Here is a 22,782-nt window from a genome sequence, read left to right on the forward strand (position 1 = left end):
ACTTAAAGATGCTGGAAGTCCCATGGCTATGTGTATGAATTCTGCATCTCTTTTCTGTCATTGACAGGGTCAGATGGTGGCATGTGGGACCCACAGTGAGTTGCAGGGCTCTGGACTAGACTTCACCTCCCTGCTTAAGGAGGAGGAGGGCCAGGAGGAGGAGAGGCAGGGCACGGTCTCCCGCTGCCCCCATACACTCTCTGACAACTCAATGTCCTCTGTGTCCTCCCTCTCCTCCTCTCGGTACTCTTTGTTTGAGGGAGCAGAGCCACTTGCAGTGGTAGGTATATTTGAAACATAAAATTACTAAAACTTGACTATAATTGGTAAAAAGTGTTTTTTAATCTTTTAAGCATATGTATATCTCATTGTAGGAAAAAGGCTTGTTGTGCATTCTACCAGCCACTAGAGGGCAGAAGGTGCTCACCTTTTCCCTGCAGCATCTTACAGCATGATCTGAAGTGTTGCTGGATGACACATTTACACTAGTATCTATCTGTAGGTAGTGCAACCAACGGAGGAGGAAAGCCGCTCGGAAGGAAACGTCGGCCTGTGTATGTATGTGAAGTATTTCAGGGCAGGCGCCAACTTCCTGATCCTCTTGGTCCTCATTTTACTCAATGCCCTAGCACATGTGAGTCAGTTTCTTCAACTATTTTGATGTGTGTTTTCTATCAAGTTTGGAAAAATACAACACATAATTTATCTCAAGTGACTGATGTAATAACTGGCAGAATAATTGGATAGCTGTGATAAGTGTTTATTTGTGACATTATTTTAATATTTAATTATTTTTTTCTGTGTTTGCTTGTTTTTATGTTTGTTTAGATTACATTTGTTCTGCAGGACTGGTGGCTTGCTTGCTGGTGAGATTTTGTTTCTTTTGCACCCTGTGAAAAACATGAATGCTGGCAAAAAAAATGGGAATAGCAGGTTTTGTAAGCCAAACTGACATGGTTGATGATTTAAAAGAAAATGACTGAACCAAACTGTTTTTCTTGGCATTATCTGTCACTTGTTGAAACTGACCTTGTGCTTCAGGATAGGAGGAATGTGTTTTGTATAGTGCCTTCATGTTGCAGCTTTCTTTTGTGGTTCTTTTGTGGCTGATTTGCAGGGCCTCTGAACAGAAGCACATCAATGTGACAGAGCACCTCAATGGCAGCTTCCCTCGGCAGCTGGACCTTGACCTGTACCTAGGTGTTTACGCAGGTGAAGCTCACTGAGCGCACATTTCTTTTTGTGTACTGCTGAATCTCTGAATACGCCAGTCATTCAGTGAACAGTTCCACAGTTCTTTGGCTGTGGCCCAAGGCCTTCAAGGCCCAGTGTATGTGTACATGGGCCTCAGCTGTACAGGGAGATAGCAGTGATTTTCTTGTTCTCTGCTGCTGGATTACTCTGACTGTCTCCCTGTGACTCCCAGCCTCTGCACTCTTTCAGGCTTTGTATTCACAGTGATAGATCAGCATTCAAGACAAAAAACATCATTGAAGGAAAAGCTGAAGTGGAATATATCTGCTTTTTTGTGTCATACAGCATGCTTAATAATGGCACCTTAAATGCATAGCTGACCTTGGAACAGGCACAAGTATAGTATTGTAGTGTGCTGATGTATTTTTTTCTGTGCTTTTATCAGGTTTAACAGCCACTTCAGTAGTGTTTGGCTTCCTTCGCACCTTGGTCTTCTTTAACGTCCTGGTGAGCTCGGCCCAAACCCTACACAACAGCATGTTTAATGCCATCCTCCGGACCCCGGTACACTTTTTCGATATCAATCCAGTTGGTAAGTGGCTCACCTCCCCATCAAGTTTATACGTTTATCTCATTTAACTAACTGATAACTAATAACTTATTTATAGCATGGCCAAGGTTATACAGGAGTGATGAGATGATTATGAGATTCTAACATTTTACCACTAGAGAGCAGACTGTTACTTACTTGTACTTACTCATGTTTCGATCCACTCTACAAATAGCCATATGCTTGCCCTTAAACTCCATAGTTTGTCATTGCTATCAAGTTCTGTATAATATGATATATGAACTTCATAAAAATGTTCAGAATTTTTTTTAAATGATTTTATGATTTATAATATGATGATTATTATATTTTATTATTTACTCTATAACTATAATAAATAACTGATCAGTATCAATCAGAAGATCTAATATGAACTATAATATAAAGACTGTACATTTAGTCGTACAAGCATTAAGGTGGTTTTCTGTTTGTGGGATTTATGGGGATTAATATCTGACTGTGAATGAACTGGCATCATAAAAGTCGCTGCTGGTAAGTAAAGCCTGTGTAACCAAGAGGCCAGTTCAGTCAAAAAACCTTGTGATATGACTTAATATATAGCCATAATATATTTAATAATGTGTAAAGAGACTGCTATCTTTTTTTTTATTGTGAGCTGGAACAAAAAGCAAGCAATCATACTGAATAAATACTGTTTGCACTAGATCTTGGACACTGTTGTGTTTGGACTATAGAGCTGTGTAAATACAGACGTATTTGTCTTGTGCGCTGTATCAGAAATCTTCGATTATTTCATTAGCTTTGCAGGCTGTAGCTGCTGGGTCAGTGGAGTGGGCAGATGGACATGATTTTAAAAGTGAGCAAACACTCCAAATATGTCTGACTCTACTCAGGGAGGGCTGCTTTTATTGAAGCGTGCTTTGCACCACCTTTTTAAATAGAAACCAATAAAACTGAGCGTATTTCAAGATTTGTTTAAATAATTTGCAAAATGTTTTGCTGTGCTTTTATCTCTGAGTTTGTGGTATTAAGCAAAGACCTCTTTTAATTAGGTGAAGTAATGTCACTACAATCTGTCATTCATATCCAAAGTCAACTGTCAAGTGGCCCACCTTGATAACTTTAATTTTTCTGGAGCATTGTTCACCTGTCAGCAGATAATTACTCAGCCTAATCTCTTCATAGTGACATGCATGTACAACACAATCAGCTCGGGTGGGAATTCTCAACAAGAAGGGAACTTGTATCTGTATAATGAGTCATAATAAGCTGGTAACACAAGTCTAAATATGATTTGAGGGTGTTCAGGAGCTTGTGGTTTCTTTTGGCATTAGAGGTGGGTGCAGCGACAAAGCTTTTCTTTGCAAGCTGTGTTTGGAGCAAACACCACAGGTCTTAATCTTTGGCTTTTGTTTTTACTGCTGCTGTTGTGTTACGTATTTGACTACCTGACTGCTTATCTGGGTGTGCCTTGCTTGGTAATCTACGCACGGGAGGAGGACAAACACGTTGAATAATGTAATAATCTGTTTAATAGCGCAGCAAAGGAGAGGCTTAACAGACACTGCTATCTGATTGCTGTTGTGCTGCTATCAGTAACCATTGTATGACCAGTCCAGTCATTACAGCTTGGCCTCCAGGCTGGCAAACAACACTTTATGTCTGACTGGATTTATAGACAACTGTCTCAGAGACAGAGTTTCTTTTGTCCTTTGTCCTGTCAACAGTAAATTAAACATTATACTTATTTACATTGTTTTTCTTCTCCTACTGTGTATTTTTTCAACTGATTCATTGACCTGAGTGAAACCTAACAGAAAAGATGAGCACAAAGACAGCTACTGTCAGCACTGCCGGTTTTCTGTCACTGTTCTTTCTTTCTTAAGATTTTCCTTCTGTCTAAAATATTTATTTTTCTTGATAAAATAACTGCCACTTCCATCGCAGGTGCTTCCACATCCACTATTGTCTTGCAATAAATGTGAGTCATTTGTAACTGTGTGCCTATGTGTTGTTAAGGATTTGACAACTGTTTACATGTGAAAGTGATAGGTGCGCTGCTGCTGAACAGGCCCAGTGTTTGATAGCTGTCCACGGAGTTAAAGGTTACCATTTCAAGCGTCACTGCACAAAGGTCTTATTTGTTATTCTGTGAAGGTGGTTTATAACAATAGAGTACAGCAGTGGTGAATTATGATTGATGGAGAGGCATTGTAGCTCTTCTGTATCAGCCACTGAATGCCTCTGCGCCGTTTGAATCATGTGTCTGTGTTATCTTTTGTGCTGTGTGGAAATAGTTGATTTCCAAGTTGGAGCTTTTGGTGATTAAAACCTTTTATATTTTCTAACAATACTATTTGATAAGTTTGAAGATATCTAGATAATGTTGATAACACTACAGACTGCTGTTTCCTCTATTATATGAATTTATATAACTTAATATATTGATGTTGCTCAGTTTTAGCAATATGTACAGTTACAGCTGTTCAACCAAATGTGATCCAGTTAGAGCAGCACAGACAGCGGTGGATGTGTTGAGCTGATGTTGATCCCTGTAATTTAGTGTCATTGAGTGGGCTAATCCCCTCAGAGACTGCAGGCCAGGGCTTCAGCTCATCAGCACAGTCAAGGAGTGGAGTTTCAGTCAACACATACACACACACACACACACTTCTACCGTCCCCCTTTCACATCGGCATAGTGGGCCATCTCAGTGCTAGGTGTCACTCAGTTGCTGTTGGTCCAGGCAACATTAGATCTTCTGTAGTCAGTGATGTGAGATTCTAATTGTGTCTACAGAGGCAATGTTTTTAATGTCTGTATTTCAGGTCTGGGATGCAAGAGTGTTAAGAGCGAAGTGGAGGAAGTACTGCAGAGAGGATGATGATATCGAGGTGTGTAAATTGAATGTGGAGATGGAGCCGTGTGTGTGTGTGCAGTATGGCTGATAGGGCTCCCCCTCGCTCGGCACTTCCACTATTTAATTGCATGAAAGGGAAGTAGAGGAGATTGCAGGAGCCTGGCGGTGTGAGCGAAGAGAATGGATTTAGAATGTATTAGTATTGGCAGCAAGGCGCCGGCGGTGGGAGGCTGCCCCAGGCCCCTGGGCCCTTCATGGAAGTGCAGGTGAGCTGTGCCACCTCCAGCTTTGGCAGCCCCCTCCCCAGTATTCCTTCATTATCGCACTTGCCTCACTGAAAGGCCTCTCCAACTGCACCGGGGCCCACACATGGAGAGGCTCTGAGTCGTCCCCTTATCTTGATGTTTACAGGGAACAGCGATTTGCCACACGCCCTGCTCTAGCCGGACCCCACTGTTCCATTTCTTTAAGTGTGATTGGGGGCCCCGCTCACCTAATATCTCCACCTAAGGGGCCACCTTAGTTGGGAGGGCTTGATATTTTCTGAGCCTGAAAAAGTGGTGCAAATCACCCCTGGAGTCTTAAACCATGAGAAATTGTTTGATACTAATGCTGCTGATATCCTGAAACGTCTATACCCCTCTCTACACAATAGGTGATATTGTTGACAACCACCCATAGTGGCTGATGCCATTGTCCCATGCCGATCTTACCTCATAGGCATTTCAATGCAGTGAATGTCTTTGTGTAACTGCATCACTGTAATGTATCCCCTCTATAGTCTGCGCAGGATGGAGAAGGGTCTTCTCTGAAACTCTCTGTTAACTGAGCCGCTTGTCAAACAGCTGATAGCTGACTGATGTTCTCTGCTCTAACACCCTCTAACCATGGTATGATGTAACCCGGAGAAACCTATCCTTTTCTTATTGGCATTGTTTGTCAGATATGCATGAATTTGGGTCATCTATGGCTTAGACAGTAAAATTACATAAAATATTATTGGATCTTCCACAAACACAGTTTGACAAGTACTCCCCCCATGCCCAGACTAAAGCAGCAATATCCTACACTAGTATAGTAGCAGCTCTACCCCCTTGCTTGAACACTCCCCTCGGGGTGTCTGTATGCTAAAGGGGCACTCACACTGTGAATAAGATTAGTCTGCCTCCAAGTGTACAACATGCTTACGCCACTTGACTTTGAATCAGTACTGATTTGGAGCATTGCTGGGTTGTTGCGGGGAATAATGCTCTGGCTGGGTTTATGCAATGGCTGTTATGGGGAGCCCGGCCTTGTCTGCATGCATGTTTTTAGGCGGGAGCGGCATTTTGGATAAAGCTATAAGCTGCTTACGGCCGTGGAGAGAGGTGATTACAGGGCCCACCTCCGTAGGACTGACTGGGAGGCTGGGAGGCAACTTTTAGGTCAGTGGTGCCATGGCTCCACCACGCCTCCATACCGCCACATTCTGCCAATGTGCTGCTCAGCCGTTCCCTTTCTCTGTCCCGTACCAAGACCCACCCTGTTTCATGGCCTATTCTGTGAGCCTAGATAAACTCATCTGCATGCTTGCGCTGTTAGTTTCACTTTATCAGAGGTTGTAACCTAAATATGTGAGTGCTGCTTTATTTAAATTCTCCTCAGACAGATATTATTGTTTACTTAGTGATGTATCACAGTGAGAGACAATGGGTGGCTTAAGTACAGTATGAAACATTATGACACATTTTGGTGGCACTTTGACAGGGAATATACACTATACAGATCCACAGCTTCGTCGTGTCTTTTAACTTGAGCCCAGTTCTAGTAGTGCTGGCACTACTCTGGTACTTTTTTGTCTGCCTCTGAGAGTCTGAGGGCTTCTTTCAGGGACAGAGATAGAGAAAGCCTTTCTGCCTGTTTGCCTGACTTTAGGTAGTGTAGTGTGGGGATTTGCTATCACTGACCCTGCAGTAAACGTGTATGAAAGCAGCTGGAGTGTAATCTTATGTGCTGTGGGATCAGAATAGGGGAGCAAAGTTACTAAAAGGGCTGCCACAACACCTGCAGAGCACCAGCCAAAATAATGAACACCTGAGCAGATTGGAGGCAACTCAATTAACGTCACTGACTGCCAGTCAGAACATAAAGGCAGGTATGCAGCTTCTGTTGCCCTTTTGTTTCCAAACAAAAGGTTCCCTCACATATTCATCTAGGAGTAGGGCAGTCTTTATGAAATGCTAGACAAATAATGATTCATTGTTTAATCTAGATAAGCCTGTGTTTTTCATCCGATACCAACTCAATGTATAAGCTCTTTTCTATTAAATTGGAGGGGACTTTAACAGTTGCTCAATAGTCTAGTGAGACTAAAGGAAATTGAAACAAACAAAATATTGTTTTTTATGGATGCAGAGTCGCTAATGGATAGAATATCTCTATTTTACTTGCATTTGTTCATCCAACTGTCATATAGGACTATTTTAAGTTAGTCAGATTAGTTACATTACATGATAAATACTCCAGGTGTTCTCTCACACTAAACAATTACACATTACATCACCTTTTTTCACCTAATTTTACTATATTCATTCTGATTGCACAAATGATACACCTGATACATCTTTATAACCAATGAAACAGAATTCTGCTGTCAATTGTATGATTCTGTCTTAGATATATCTACATATATCTACTTTAATGTCCTCTAATCTTTTTTTCTTTTGTGTTGTGTTGTTTCCCAGGAAGAATCCTCAACAGGTTTTCGAAGGACATCAGTTACCTGGACTCTCTGCTCCCATGGACGTTTGTGGACTTTATCCAGGTGAGTCTCACCTCGGCAGGTTTGGTCGCTGGCGCTGCAGCATGGGAAGGCCATTTCATGCCTGGCTAAACCTGCTTTGTGGTCCGGGTCCCCTAATCTGGAAACAATTACTGTAGGATTACCCGCCAGCGCAGCCCAGCGCCTGCACAGATTTAATAAAAGTGTGCACATAGGCTGAGGGTGTGGCTTCCTCAGTGTGACACAACAGAAGCGGCATCTTCAGAGAATATGTATGGAGACTTAGCAAGTGATTGGGAGAGAGAAAGGTACCAGAGAGGAAATAAAGGCCACAGGATGATGGGTCCGATGTGGAGGAAAACAGTGGGGAAGTGAGGGAGGGGGTGACAAGGATGATGTGTTGAGTGGCAGTGAGAAGAAGTGTGAGCAGCAGGCGTACAATGTGTTTGCAGGAGTGGAGCTGGAAGTGTAGTAGAGGGGGAAGGGGACAGGTCAGTTGGAACAGATCCAGAGTGGGACTTGCCCCTCTCAGCGCAATTCACCTAATGCTCTACAGTCTTATAGGCCTGGTAGCCAAGGGCCACCCTGGTGCATAACCAGGTTAGGTTACCAAATGCCACCCTGCCACCGTGACAGCCATCTCCCACGAAAGCCTGCGGAGATGAGCCAGCTCATGCACCTAGTGCCACAAAGAAGGGAATGTTCGCTGCACAATTCGAGGTAGAGGAGCAGGCGTGGCTCTTTGGTTAGGGCCAAAGAATAGAACAAAGGCGCACTGAAAACGAATCCCCCCTCCACAATGCCTGAGTGATGTTTGTGGCAGATACCCATCTCACAGTAGACAAAAGCCATCTTAAATGCTGAAAGCACAAAAGATCATATGCACAAAAGCTTTTTGTCTGCTATAGTTTCCCTCATTTTTGATAATAAGGTGAATAATGGCTAGAGTAAAATAATAACTTTGTAGAAGGCCCTCAGGCCCACTGAAAACAGTGAAAGTAGACTAGTACTGTACTTAATGTATGACTTATGCATTCCACCATATTAGTTATTACCTGTGTTATCATGAAACCATTTTATTTTAACCATGTTTCTGTATTGCAGTGAAAAATAGCATTAATAACTGAGAGTTAAACTGTCAAAATAAGACTGGCTATATCATGTGCACATTGTTTCTGCTGGAAGTGATTGTGATAGTGGACAAAGGTGTCATCCTTTGGACAAAACACTTTTATTTGTGCTGCTTTGCTGCTCTTGTTTGCAGGTGTCTTTCATGGAGCAGTCTTTAATGCTTTCAGGAAGGAAGATTTTTACTCTTTTTATCAAAGTATTAGCTCCGCAGAAAAGCTGCTGATCCTGACTATTGTTGCTCATTCGCGGAGGGACATTTCCCCATAGTCATTGTTTAAATGGTTGTCAGGGGGGAATAAAGTGAAACTTCATAAACAATGCCCTAACTGGTTTATCTCTCTCTATGGTGAGAAGCGCTTCTGTGCGGGGATTTGCACCCGAGCTTCCCCCTTTATGGTGGAGTAAGCACTTCACAGCCCCTCAGCACTGCCCCCATACCCGCCTAACAAGGGGATTCCCTCAAGCTGGGGCAACCTGGTTACACCCCAGAGCCCTATTTTTTTTCCAAGGTCTCATTTAGTAGTAATTTAGTGTATTGGGAAATAGGCTCTTTCTCTCTTCTCTTTATGGTCAGGGGACAAAGACAGAAATGTCAATTAAAAACACCTCAGGCTTTGGGGACTGTCTGCTATTGTGTAGACTTGACCTTTAAATCCTGAGTTGCCTCTATTTTCACAGAGGGGGCAGAGGAGGAGGGCAAGACAATAATGGGTGAGTACAGGGGTCTTTCACTGGAGGATTTCGTGTGAAGGCTCTTGACCAAGTCACAACACTAACTGTGGGGTCCATAGCTACATTCATAGGTCTTCTTCACCAACCATGCAAATTCAGTTTGTCAGCATGTGTATGCTAAGACACCAGCTGACAGTTACTTTCATTTAAGTGGGACTTAGCCTGGTCTCACTAATGTTAATGGCATATAAACATGCATAAACATTGGCTCATAAATCATAAATTACAGCAGTAAACCCTACAGTCATCTGGAGAGAGAGAAAATAGTTTTCGTGTGTATGAGAGAAAAAAGAGGAAGTGCATGTGTGCAGTGTGCAGACACAAACCCAGCAAAGAAGCACCGAAGATACAAACAGACACAGAGCAAAGCTGGCTATTGTCTAAAAACACTGGCGGGTGGATCGTTGTGTGAATCTGTATATTGTGGCACATTGTATGTCAGGCCTTTTCAGTGGCTTTGTGGGATATGAGAACTGCTGACGTAACTGTGAGTGCTGTAGGATGGGATTTCACCGGGTTTCTCTGCTTCTTTATGACGCTGGTGACAGAAGAAGTGAAGAATGCACTGGCTCCAGGCGTTAAACAGGTTATCCTGAGAAACACAGGAGATGGTTCTGTGTGGAAATATATAAGCTGTGCCATAAATCCCCTTTGAGCATTGTTTTATGACATACGCCACTGTCTTACACATGTGAAAAACTAAAAGTGACACAGAAAGGTGAAAAGCTTAAAGGTTAGCTATACTACTTGTTTTACTCACTTACTTGTAAAATTAGACAAACCAAAACACAAGACAACACAATTGTGTATATGTGTGTGTGTGTGTGTGTGTGTGTGTGTGTGTGTGTGCTTATGGGTATGCTTAAGTGTCCACTCAGCAATACCACACATGGGCATTTGATGGCGAGCATTGGCCAGCAAAAGCTTCCAGTGTGTGGTCTCCCATGATGCTGCAGTCCAGCACCTCAGCTGTTCTGACTCAGACATACAGGCCAGAGCCCGGGGTCCTTTGAGTCCTGGGAACTTAACAAAGTCCCAATCTAATCTAGAATCTCCCCTCATGTCAATATGACAAAGAGAATGAATTCTGTGCTTTCTGTGAGTGACTTTTGTATTTGTGAATTGCTGTTTTCTAACACATTTGAAAATGTTTTTCAGGAGAAAGAGAAAGAAGCAATGACTGAATGAATGAATTTGCTGGACACAAGTGATTTATAGTAGAGAGAGAGAGAGAGAGAGAGAGAGAGAGAGAGAGAGAGAGAGAGAGAGAGAGAGAGAGAGAGAGACCGCATTTCAAAGCCTTTCTCTTATTTCCAAAATGGGGTTGGAAATCAGCAGCTTGACTGAGCCCAAATAAGTGACTTCTTTTACCTTTTCACAGCACACAAAGGCCTAATCCTAGGACTACTTGAGCCACCAATGTAGACAGCGACTGAGACCACCACAGTATGTGTCAGACCATCCTCACCACACACAAAACACATTGACTGCAGCTTTATGAAGTGAAAATGGCCCAGAAAGGGAAAATGTGAAGGAGGTGTCCACAGTCATTTCTCCCAAAGAAAGGCCACAGCATCTGGGCATCTAATGCTAAAATAAAGCCCAAAGACAGAGTAGAATGGATTGGGTCACTTCTATTGTTCCAGAGCCCAAGTGGAACAGCCCTGTTTTGTTTCTGTACCACTGACCCTTGCAACTTATTGTGACATACTGTCACGGAAAAGTGTGGAGTGAAAAAAAATTGCAGCGATGACAGAGGACTTCTTTTGAGGAATTTTCTTCACCATGCTTTCCCTTCATTTCCTGTTTTGTTTGCACTTTTTTCCCAGTGGCAAATATTGCACACTGTCAGTAAATAAAGGGAGGATGAAAAAGGGGTTGTAAAAAGCATAATGATTTCTTGTGTCCACAGGGATGTTTAATTAAAGGCAATTGTTTATTTTCTGCTGCGGAACAACAGTCGCTATCATTGCTGAACACAAATATAGCAATTAACTTCAATTTTCTACATTTATTTGGACATCAAAGAGCTGATAGAATCATTGAGAAAATAAAGCAATTAGGGTCAGCAGAGATCTCAATGGTCTTTGGACACAGCAGTGCGCCCAGTTTGCTTGAATGACTGAATCACATGCGTGCGGTAGCTTTCTTTTCTTGCTAAAGAGCAATTAGCGGTAATTCTTTATTTAAACAGTTTGTATACAAAACCTTTCATCCTTTTATCCACTTTTATGTGCAGCGGGATGTGGCTTTGGGAGTTTTCTGTTCCTGTGTGGTTTCATTGGAGATATGGATGTGGTCTGAGGGGGTGAGGTGTATGCTTGTAGGATCACTTATCTGCTTATCAGAGTCATCTGTGTGTAGTGTGGGTGGGGGCCACGGTGTTCTCGATGCTGACATGATAAGCGCCAGACCAGGAAAATGGATGACATCAAACGGGGCATTGGCGACAGCGGGCCTTGGGGAGCAGGAGGAGGCAAGACTCCTATCTAATGGTTCCTGTTCCTCCTCCGTCCCCTCAGATGACCCCACTGTCAGAAAAGCCTGACTTGGACCTTCGTGGTTCTCGACTGAAATGGGCCCAATTAGAATTTAAATGAACCAATCAGCAAACATGAATGAGCAGTGTCACTGTGTTGCCAATCAGTAGCAGGAGAGTGAAAGAAAAACAGTATGTCTGATAAGACATTTGTTCAGTTAATATTTGATCCCCTAGGGAAGGCTGGATAACATGCAGTAATGGCTCATGTGCCACCATCTCACTTTGCAGTCTGGTAGCCTTCCATCAAGGCTAAGATTGAAACTTATGTACTGTGAAATTCTTGGGATCAGTTGTGCTCAGTAGCTTCCACTCACTGTTTGATTGTGTGGGCTCCACTACAGCAATGGTTAGACTAGTAATACCCTCTTATCTGAACTGCAAATGGAATTGAGTAGATTTTCATCATAAAACTACACTGAAAGTGATCATGCTTAAATGTGTGCTTAAGTGGCAGATAACATCCGTAATTAAGGTGCTAAATTAAATTTTCATCTCTCTGGGCTAGTCTGAGACCACTGAAGGTAACAGTACGATCCTAATCTTCACGTCTTAGGATTCATCTCTTAGGATGTGTTTAATTTCAGGGTGTGAGGTTTCAGTTTTTATCATCTATTAATCGAATATGAAATATGTGACACAGTACACTTTTGAGTTAAGAAGAAATGGTCCCTCACATATTCAGTGGTGGAAGAAGTATTCACATAATTTACTTAAGTAAAAGTATCAATATCACTTGGTAAACAAACTCTGTTACATCTAAAAGTCCTACATTCAAAATCCTACTACTACATAGATATATTATTACTTTATATAATGTTAGGTATTGTACTTCAGTGGTTCCCCTCAAAGGGTCGCAAGATAAATCTGAGGGGTCATGAAATGATTACTGGTGTAGGAAAGAAGAAAAATCAAAGTTCTGTTACATACATCTGTATTAATCTTTTGGACATGAACCTCAAACAGTTATTTAAATTTACTTTGTCTGAAAAGTAACCAGAAACTAGAGTTGTAAAATAAATGTAGTGGATTAAAAAATACAATATTTCCGTCTGAGTTGTCATATAAAGTAGTAATTAATGGAAATACTCAAGTAAAGTACACATACGTCAAAATTATACCTAAGTACAATTCTTGAATAAATGTACTTAGTTACTTTCCACATATTCTACACATATTTATTCCAGCAATTGGCCAGAAGTAGTTAAAGATGTTTTATTTTCAGATATGGATCTGCATTTACAGTCATTATTGTATGTAATTATCAGTCATGGAAAAAGTATTCAGATTTACTAAGTAAACATATAAAAGTGTAACATTTACTTTGTCATAGGTTTAAGTCCTTCGGGCATTCAACATTTTACTCAAGTAAAAGTACAGAAATGTTCATTGCTATCATCATGTACTATAAACGTTGACTCAAAATTAAAAGTACTTTTTATGCAGGATGACCCCATTCAGTTGTTATTTATGTTATATAATTGGATTACTATCACAGAAGCATTAACACGTAAGCAGCACGTTTGGCAGTTTAGTCTATAACAAATCATCATATAGGCTAATCATATATGTTGTAAATTAAAATCTTAATCTGCAAAGTAACTAATAACTATATCAGTCAAATAAATGTAGTGGAGTAAAAAGTGCAATATTTTCCTCTGAAATGTATAAGTATAAAATTACATAAAATGGAAATACTTACGTAAAGTATAAGTACCTCAAAAATTTACATAAGTACAGTACTAGAAATCTAGATAGGCTATTGTAAAAACATTTTATCTTTAATATTAATAATGATACTTTATCAGATGCTTACTTCAGTTTCTAAACACAGTGCAGGTGTGGGTGCTTTTGTGTCGTCAGACTCACTGCCTCCAATCCTGTTTAGGCAGCTCTGGTATCCTGGTCTAGATGTGTCACAGAGCCATTAACACGGGTGATGAGTCACTGTGTTGTTGAGGGCTGTGTGGTTTGAGTGTGATGTATCAGACACCCACAGTGTGGTTCCCAGAGCCCTCTGCCAGTCACTGTGGCCATGGCTGTTGGCTGGCAGCTCTGCCAGAGAGGCTTACGGGCCAGAAGTGTTGAAGGGAAAGCCCAAGAGAGCCAGGGATATGAGCTGCAGTGGCCAAGTGGTAAATTCTCACCTGCTACTAAGTGAGAATTAGCGCTGTGATCGTTTTCCTTTCACACTGTGAGTCACATAACCTCAGTCCCACAACCTGCTGTTACCTTTCTGTATATCCGTGATGGTCTCACGCAAATACAACTGAAAGAGTTTCTCTTGTTTAGCCTTAAGAAATAGGCCTCACTGGTCCAGTGGTAGCCCACACAACAGCAGTGGAGCTTTTGACTCTGTTGCTGTTTGGTTAATATTGTGCTCACATTTCTCCTTCTATCCCAGGTATTTCTTCAAGTCATTGGAGTGATTGCAGTAGCTGCCGTCATCATCCCCTGGATCCTTATTCCTGTTGTTCCCCTTCTTGCTGTCTTCCTGTGTCTGCGATGCTACTTCCTGCAGACCTCCAGGGACATCAAGCGCCTAGAGTCTACCAGTAAAAATATTTTTTTTGGGTGGTGGGGTGGGCATGTCCATTTGTGGTAAGACAAAAGCAGACCACAGGAATGCTAATAGACCATTGAAGAAAGCCATGGTCATTAGCATAAAGGCTAAAGGTGGCGGCGGCCTATGCCTCGGCCACACGCAGTTTCCTCAAGAGACGGGAGTTCATGACATCACATACAATGGGAAAAATGCCAAGTGGCCATGACTAGGCTATTGCAGGCTTTAGTTCATGTATTTTATTCTGGGCTGAGAGCCCAAATGCACATTGGCCAACAGGTTCCATCATCTTAAAGAACAAAAGTTCTATTAAAAAGCTCAGAGGAAACATTTGGTTTTATAAGCCTAACAAATAGAAACAAAAGACCACTCAACAGCAACCTTTCTATAAATCAAACTGTTTGGTGTCAGGGGCATATTAATGTTTGTATGACGCAGTTAACATATGTATTCCACTATTGATTACCAAATCACTTTTTCTTTGTCTACATCTTCTGAAAGTCAGTATATTTAATAGAAAACCTCAAGACATCAAGTAGATTATGACTGTCTGGCTCAATTAAAAACACAGTATATTGACACCGAAGCAGTCAGTTATAAAAGTATGATACATGAAAGCAAATATGTTCTGAAACCATGTTCATAGTAAAAAAAATATGGTTAAGAGTCTTCAAAACTGTCCTCAGTTAGCATGTTTAGCTGATTTTACAGAAGCATGTTTGTTCAAATGCTAACATATATGGTGTGTATACATTTCTTTTAGCTCGGAGTCCCGTATTCTCCCACCTTTCTTCCTCTCTCCAAGGCCTGAGCACCATCCGTGCCTTCAAGGTTCAGCAGAGGTTTCAACAAATGTTTGATGAATATCAAGATCTTCATTCAGGTGAGAATAAGACATTATATTTCAGTTAAAGATATTAACTTTATATCATGCCCATTAAAAGCCATTCAGACTGATGTACAATTTATTAATAACAGCAATATTTAGGCGGTAGAGATTACAAGTATTATCTAATCTGTGTGTGTGTGTTAACAGAGGCCTGGTTCTTATTCCTGACCACTTCTCGCTGGTTTGCTGTGCGTCTTGATGGAATTTGCTCAGTTTTTGTCACCATTACTGCTTTTGGCTGCCTTTACCTCAGAGATGGTACTGTATGGGCTTTGGATTAAACGTGTGACGCATTATTGACATGTGAGACATCATTAGTGAAACCATGATGATAAACACATCAATGTTTTACTGTATGTATTACAGGACTGGAACCAGGTGCAGTGGGTCTGGCTCTATCTTATGCTGTGACACTTACAGGCATGTTCCAGTGGGGCGTCAGACAGAGTGCAGAGATCGAGAACATGGTGAGACCATTTACATTTGAACACTTAACTGCAGTCAATGTCAAAGAGTGTTGTAGGACTGGATCCCCAAACCTTACAAAGAAAATTGTGGAACCCCAAAAAAAAGAAAAATCATGTCACTCCACTGGCTGCTTCCAACAGCGTTAACGATTGCCGGTTAAGGGGGCACTCTACATATTTTATACATGAAGTTCAGTTTACACGTCACAGGGAGTACTACTCAACCTGTGAAAATAGTTGTATAATGTCCTATGTGGCTCTGGAGGGAGCTTTTTAAAGTTACCTCATAATCCTGAAATAACCCCATCAGGGTTATTTTTTTTTATCCTAGCTAGGGCTTGAGACTTAAAGGTTCTAACAGAAAACCTGTGCTACAAACTGGAGGAGCGGGGTTTGAAAGAAATGGGCATTTAAGAGGCAGGGAGGGTCTAATGAAAGACACTGTTGAGTCGCATTATGGGAAATGTAGGATCCAGTGTTTCTGGACTCTTTCTAGAGATTAAAAACCAGCATATCTTTTGATTTTGGCCACTCTGTTTTTAAATGTCTGTGGTCCCCCAACTTTATGCAAGTGCAATACTAAATTGCTGGAGTACTCCTTTAAAATACTAATCCACTTCTTAAATGTTGTTTGTTCAAATTATTTTTAACTGAAGCCGAAGTGCTGTCATTTTCAATTGTTTTTCAAATTATCAAAATAGCAACATTTATAAATCACAACATTACTATTGTACACCTCTACATGGTCCATGAAAAAATTGCCTTATTTTCTGTAGATGACATCAGTGGAGAGAGTGGTTGAGTATGCAGAGCTGGAGAGTGAAGCACCCTGGGAGACGGACAAGCAGCCTCCGCATGATTGGCCCAAGACAGGCTCCATCACCTTTGACAGAGTCAACTTCTCTTACAGTGCCAGTGAGCGTTTGGTCCTAAAGAACCTGACTGCTGTCTTCACATCCAGAGAAAAGGTTCTTGTCTTTATTCCCACCTGTGCATGCTCACTGGTGTGCACAGCCCATGACGTAGGTTGATATGCAGCTAGTGTAGAAGGTGCAATGTGATTCTTTTTTATGTGGCATTATTCTCAAATCAATTATTAAAGGGCCACCATATTGTGCTGCTGAATCTTCAGCACTATACCATTTGTGATTCATGGAATACATATCATGTAATTAAGACTGTTCAAGTGGATCCGTTTGTTCCCAATTTGCATTTTGAGCTACCTGACGGTGACAACTGTTTATTCACTATAAGAGAGAGGAGAGGCCGAGGGAGAGGGGCGAGGGAAGAGAGAGAGGAAAGCAGAGGGAGATGGTTGAGGATGATTGAAATTGTGTTTAATGCAGGGGTGTATTTTGCATGGCTATGGTTGGCCAGGGCGGCTGATTTCACAATGGATGGGCTGATAAGTGTAGAGGCCCTGGCTCTGACAGCCCATGGGAGGGATCTCTGCCACATGCCATGGGGGTGAAAGGCTTTGTGCATCCTGACAGTTTCCCTGACACCCTTTCACAAGTTAACCTGCACCTACCACCTACAGTACAAGATACATTCACTCTGGCCCTCACTACATATACTGTACATAGTCATATAAAAACACACAACTAACTACAACACCACAGTTGACTTTCCATTGTTTAGAGAGAAATAGCTTAGTGAGGGCATATTATGAATCTCCAAGATCAATGATGCACAGTCCCCACTTTTACATTTCATTATGCTATAGATAAACTGTAGCTGCACAATATGGTTTCTTAAATGAACCAGTGTGTAACATTTAGGGGGAGCTATTGGCAGAAATGGAATATAATATTTCTGTTTGTGTTGTTTCTATGTTTTCATTAGTGTATATCACCTGAAAATATGAATCGTTGTGTTTTCATTACCTTAGAATAAGCCATTTTTATCTACATAGGGAGCAGGTCCCCTTCCACAGATCCTGCTATGTTTCTACAGTAGCCCAGAACAGACAAACCAAACACTTGCTCTAGGTAGGGTCTTTCGGGTTTCGCGCCAACCATAGTTTCTCCTACATGCTTGAAAGGGGATGTTGAGGCAAGAAGTATTCAAATGGTTGCAAACTGCAATTTCACCACTAGATGCCACTAAATCTTACACACTGCTCCTTTTAAGTGTTGTCTGAAATAAGATAGGAAGGTAACAAGCTTTTTTTCTTATAGTTTGATTAATGAAAACCAAGGAAAGTGTGACTGATCCATGCTGAACACTTTCAAATGCATTATCAGACTGTTCTATTGAGATTAACAAACATTATAAGTCATTTGTTCAAATAGTGTAAAATGACCTTTATTTACATTCACTGCCAATTGGGAAGTAGTGTTGTGCTCTTATAGTGCAGCTTCAGGTATACAAAGCTTTTGGGTTCACATCTTGTTTCCTACTAGCAGACAATCTTTATTCCTTTTTCCTCTTAAACATTGAACAGTCTTTCTCTAACCTTGACCAAGTATTTGCTACTGGCTAGATTTGACCATAACTTAACTAAGGGGCGGTACATCAGAACACACTTTTTTTAAATTCCCACATAGATCGTTTTGGAAGGTGCCTATAAATGGCCTACGTCGTTGTTCAGGGATGGAAACTTGTCGTACATTATCTAATTGTGCCTTGTAAAACGTAGATGGCTTTTTTCTAGCAGTCTTCTCAAAAGTCTGCAAATGTCTTCCCGGCAATCTCACATCATTTTGTTGAGACAGGACTTTGACGTTCTCTGAAGTTCCACTGTCAGTGTAAGCCATATGTGGCTGGGCAAGGATCATACACTGCCTGCCCTCTGCCCTTGCTCCCCCATGAGTAATCGGTTAGCAAATTTGTTTCTCTCACAGATGAACAGTCTCTCGACCACTTCTTATTTAGGCTTGGGTAGCCACAGTTGGAGTTGTGGCAAGGCCTAGACAGGTAGCTCTTCCTGGGGTCCATCCCTGTGACATGAGAGGACCCAATGCAAGCCCAGTTGAGTTCATGGTACGATACAAGGTCCCTTTCTCCTCCAGCATGGGCATCAGCTTATGGAGAGCAAGGTGGTTAAAAACAAAACAAAGGTACAAGGTGCATTACAGTCAGAAAGCCCCCCCATAAAAGACTGAATACATGTAATAGTTTAGACAGTGAACCTGCTTGTTGACTTGCACAGAGTGAGGTGACATCTGCATGGGAAGTGATGACCCATTTGTGTGTAGCTCCTGTTCAACAGCTCAATCTGTGAATCAGTGGTTGCAACAACTTTGAAAACCTTCAAAGTGTGAAACTCTTTGTTCATAATAAACATCTAAACTACTACCACCTGGGTGGGATGCCTATGTCTGGATCCTGAGAGCCACAGGTTTGTATGTCTAGGATTTGTTTGGAACTGTGGTGTAGCCTTTTCAATGCATGCGTCCACAGTACCCCTTCTCTGTTTTACAAGCATGGTGCTGATTCTGTTAGCAGTTCAATCAAGTCTGTGCACTCTTTGCTGCAGCTTCTGCAGAAGAGAGGTCTGCCATATTCTACTGTCATAGTAGATCTGTCAGTGACATCCTCTTGACATGAGGTCACAAGGGGTTTGGGGAAAGATTGTTTCCTCTTTTGAAATGTATCCTACAAGAACCAGGTAAAGGCATCCAGTGGTGCATTCCTGTGTCCCTCATGTGATAATCGCATGTGTTTCTTGAGACCCTTTTAGTGGGAACCGTTACAGCCCACTGGACAGTTCTCTCTCAGTTTGTTGTCAAGTAAGATAGCTTTATGGTTTGCTTTTACCTTGGCTCAGACAGAGTTATTGTGTGCCCTTTCAGTACACCCAAGTGATGGTGCTTCATTCAGACAAACCCCGTACTATATGTCTAATAATATGTAGAGTTGATTTAGGTCCTGGATCATTGAGCTTGATCCTTTCTATGCTACACCAAAATGGGCAAAGAGGAAACACAAATGGCATTGTTGCATCCTCTCTGTGTGTTGGCATGTTTGGAAGCACACACAGTGGTTCTTTGTTATGCAAGCAGTATTGTTGGTAAACCCTTGGCTAAACAAAAGGTTGCCCATTGGCTGTATAATGGCATATAACAAGCCTGTGTGTTGGCAGGTAGCAGCGTGTGGCCAGTTCAGTGGAACAAGTAATGATTTGCATCGTGGTGCCACCATTGACACCGTTTCTATTTGGTTGTAGCTTGCATTTTGATCTTGCACGGTGGAGTATACTCAGCATTTAGCCCTAAAAAATGCAGTGAGCGGTTTGATCTAGACTGGTCATATTCTGTGTGGGTCCTCTTTAGGTCTATGTGTTTAACATGAGGTCTACGAGTTTAACAGAGTGGTGCATATGCATGGCTTGATTTGGGCATGCAAGGGTCTTTATTACAAAGACCTCTTAGCTGAGTTTAACAACCTGATTAAGGATGCGAGAGCTTCTTACTTTGCAAACCTAATTTCCTCCAGCAAATGCAACCCTAAAATCCCATTTGACACAATCAACAATATTGTCCCTCCTGCACCTCCTGATGCGCCTGTCTTTTCAAATAATGACTGCAGTAACTTTCTCTTTTTCTTGATAAGATTAGAGATATCAGGGCTAGCATCATCCCCTTGTCTACTCCCTTTTCTGCTTATCCAACGCGACCATCAATTTTGGACTGCTTCACTCCTATTTCGCTGCAAGACCTCACTGATCTGGTGGGCAGTATGAAACCTTCCTCAAGCCCTATAGACATTTTACCAACTTCCTTGCTCAAAATCATACTTGGGTATATTTGTCCATGCCTAGTCTCCATTATAAAATACCCACTGTATTATAAACATACAGTTGTTCAGCCTCTTCTGAAAAAAACTAACCTTGATCCATCCCTTCCCAGAAACTATAGGCCTATATATAGCTGGCTTTTATTTAAATTTTTTTAGAAAAAGTTGTTGCCAAACAGCTCACTGCCATCTTGACTGAACACAACATTTTAGATAAATTCCTATCTGTTTTTTGTCAGAAGCATTCCACTGAAACAGCTCTTCTCAGGGTCTCCAATGACATAATGATGTCTTCTGATGTGGGTGAATGCTTTGTTTTGGTGTTGCTGGATCTTAGCATAGCTTTTGATACTGTAGATCACAGCATTTCACAGGCTTAAGCATTGGGTGGGTGTCTTTGGGAGAGCCCTTGACTGGTTCTCCTCCTATCTCTCAGTTAGGAGTTTTTCTGTGTCGCTTGGTCCCTACAGGTCTGAAACTGCTGCTCTTTCCTGTGGTGTGCCTCAGGGTTCTGTCTTGGGCCCCATATTATTTTCTTTGTATATGCTTCCCTTAGGTCATATTATTAGCAAATTTAAAGGTATTTCACATCACTGTTATCCAGCTGTATGTCACTTTGTTGTATGTTGTATGTCTCTTGGCTCATCTGAGTAAGAGATGATCACTCACACTTTTATATCATCCCAGCTAGACTACTGTAATTCCCTTTTCACCTGCCTCAGCAAGTCATCCCTGGACCATCTACGAATGGTCCAAAATGCTGCTGCAAGGCAGCTCCTTGCTGCTGCAGGTATTGAGGATGAACTCAGGTCAAAATTTTTATTTGACCAATACTTCATTTATGACCAAATACCTGTGAAACTAATGACATTCCCAGCAACCTCAGCTTTACTTTTTGCTTTGTGCTAATTTGTAAATGTTAGCATATTAACATAATACCATCTAAAAATCAGCCTGTTAACGTTGTGATTGTGGGCATGTTAGCATGCTGACTTTAGCATTTAGCTCAAAGCCTATGTACAGCCTCATAGAGCCGCTAGTGTGGCTGTAGACTCTAAGAGGGCGTTCAGACTGAAATCAGCCTTGCGTTTAAAAAAATGCAAAGGGCTGCATTGGTGGAGGCGTGTTGCTTCAGGTGCCTGTGAGACAGGAAATACAACCAAGAAGTCCAGTTTGAGTAACAGATCTGTGAATTTGAAGGCTTCTCAGATGCCAAAAAACAGCACAGCAGTTTATAACACTTAGACAGGATTTTACAACTCTGGAAAGTTATAGGTTCAACCGTTTTGCCAGACCACCCTGCGATGGCACCTCCGCTGCACTGCCGTACTGACCTGATTCAAATGAATGAGAGGGTTGCGTTTTTTCATGCAGGGCTACTGTCGGCCTGAACATAGCTTTTGTACTTTTACGTCCTGATTGGGCTGCTTGTACAGTACATGAAATGCAGAGACAAAAAGATGGGTGTCTAAGCCTATATGGAGCTTATAGAGCCTTGTTTAATGACTTCACCTGTTATCATAGAACTAAAGTAATAATAAGTAACTACACATTACACATACTACATGACACAATAAGGACTAGTATGATTAATAGCCTAAAGGACCATGATAATATTTTGTTTTTGTGAATTTGTGGAATTTTACAGATCTAAAAATAGTTCTCATCTCTCCACTGTAGGTTGGCATCGTTGGACGCACTGGTGCTGGTAAAAGCTCCCTGATCTCAGCCTTGTTCCGGCTGGCAGAACCTGAGGGAAGAATAATGATTGATGGTTTTCTGACTTCTGAGATTGGTCTGCACACCCTGCGCCAGAAAATGTCCATCATCCCACAGGTGCCCCTTTTTAAATTGCCCTCAGTCTCAGCTGTTGTGTCTTGGCACTGCATACAGTAACCAGTGGGTAAATTTTAATGAAATGAGCTAAAAATAGCTACAAAATCTTATATTAGAACTTATGTACAGCAATTCTATTTTCAATTGATATTATGCTTTGTCCTTTTGTAAAACTGCTGGACTTTTGCTTTGACAGCTTCTGTACTGTTCTTTGATTCCTCATGATTGAGAAATGTCAGAAATCTCAGATGAATACTCGTAAAGAAAACATTTGTGCTTTGGCCCTTTTTATACGCCTGGCTTTTAAAAAGCTAAAACAAGTGAGGAGAATTACAGTCATCTCTCAGGGGATTTCTGAAAGTGAGACAAACGGATGCCTTGAGACAGTTTAACTTTATTTCCGCTTGTTGAAACTGATACGGCATTAAGAAAATGCCAGCCTGCGGGTGAGTGTCAGCAGAGTGGAGGGAGGGGAGAAGACTCCCACGGCCTGTACTGT

The 22,782-nt window shown here is 41.6% G+C and overlaps 1 protein-coding gene across 5 annotated transcripts in view; it reads left to right on the forward strand.

Moving 5' to 3' along the window:
• The window catches only part of LOC122885513 (ATP-binding cassette sub-family C member 4-like), a 68,200-nt gene that overhangs the window by 7,405 nt on the left and 38,013 nt on the right, over positions 1–22,782 (forward strand). For 4 of the 5 annotated variants that reach the window (XM_044216717.1, XM_044216720.1, XM_044216719.1 and 1 more), the window contains 13 exons: positions 68–280; positions 375–419; positions 503–634; positions 829–866; positions 1,118–1,212; positions 1,640–1,786; positions 7,349–7,428; positions 14,193–14,343; positions 15,115–15,234; positions 15,388–15,498; positions 15,607–15,707; positions 16,484–16,675; positions 22,128–22,283. In XM_044216717.1, coding sequence (XP_044072652.1) covers positions 68–280; positions 375–419; positions 503–634; positions 829–866; positions 1,118–1,212; positions 1,640–1,786; positions 7,349–7,428; positions 14,193–14,343; positions 15,115–15,234; positions 15,388–15,498; positions 15,607–15,707; positions 16,484–16,675; positions 22,128–22,283 — 1,581 coding nt within the window. The remainder of the gene's footprint in view (positions 1–67; positions 281–374; positions 420–502; positions 635–828; positions 867–1,117; positions 1,213–1,639; positions 1,787–7,348; positions 7,429–14,192; positions 14,344–15,114; positions 15,235–15,387; positions 15,499–15,606; positions 15,708–16,483; positions 16,676–22,127; positions 22,284–22,782) is intronic. The other variant, XM_044216718.1, reaches the window with a different exon arrangement.

This window comes from Siniperca chuatsi, linkage group LG12 (assembly GCF_020085105.1).
Source record: "Siniperca chuatsi isolate FFG_IHB_CAS linkage group LG12, ASM2008510v1, whole genome shotgun sequence".
Taxonomy (NCBI): Eukaryota; Metazoa; Chordata; class Actinopteri; order Centrarchiformes; family Sinipercidae; genus Siniperca; species Siniperca chuatsi.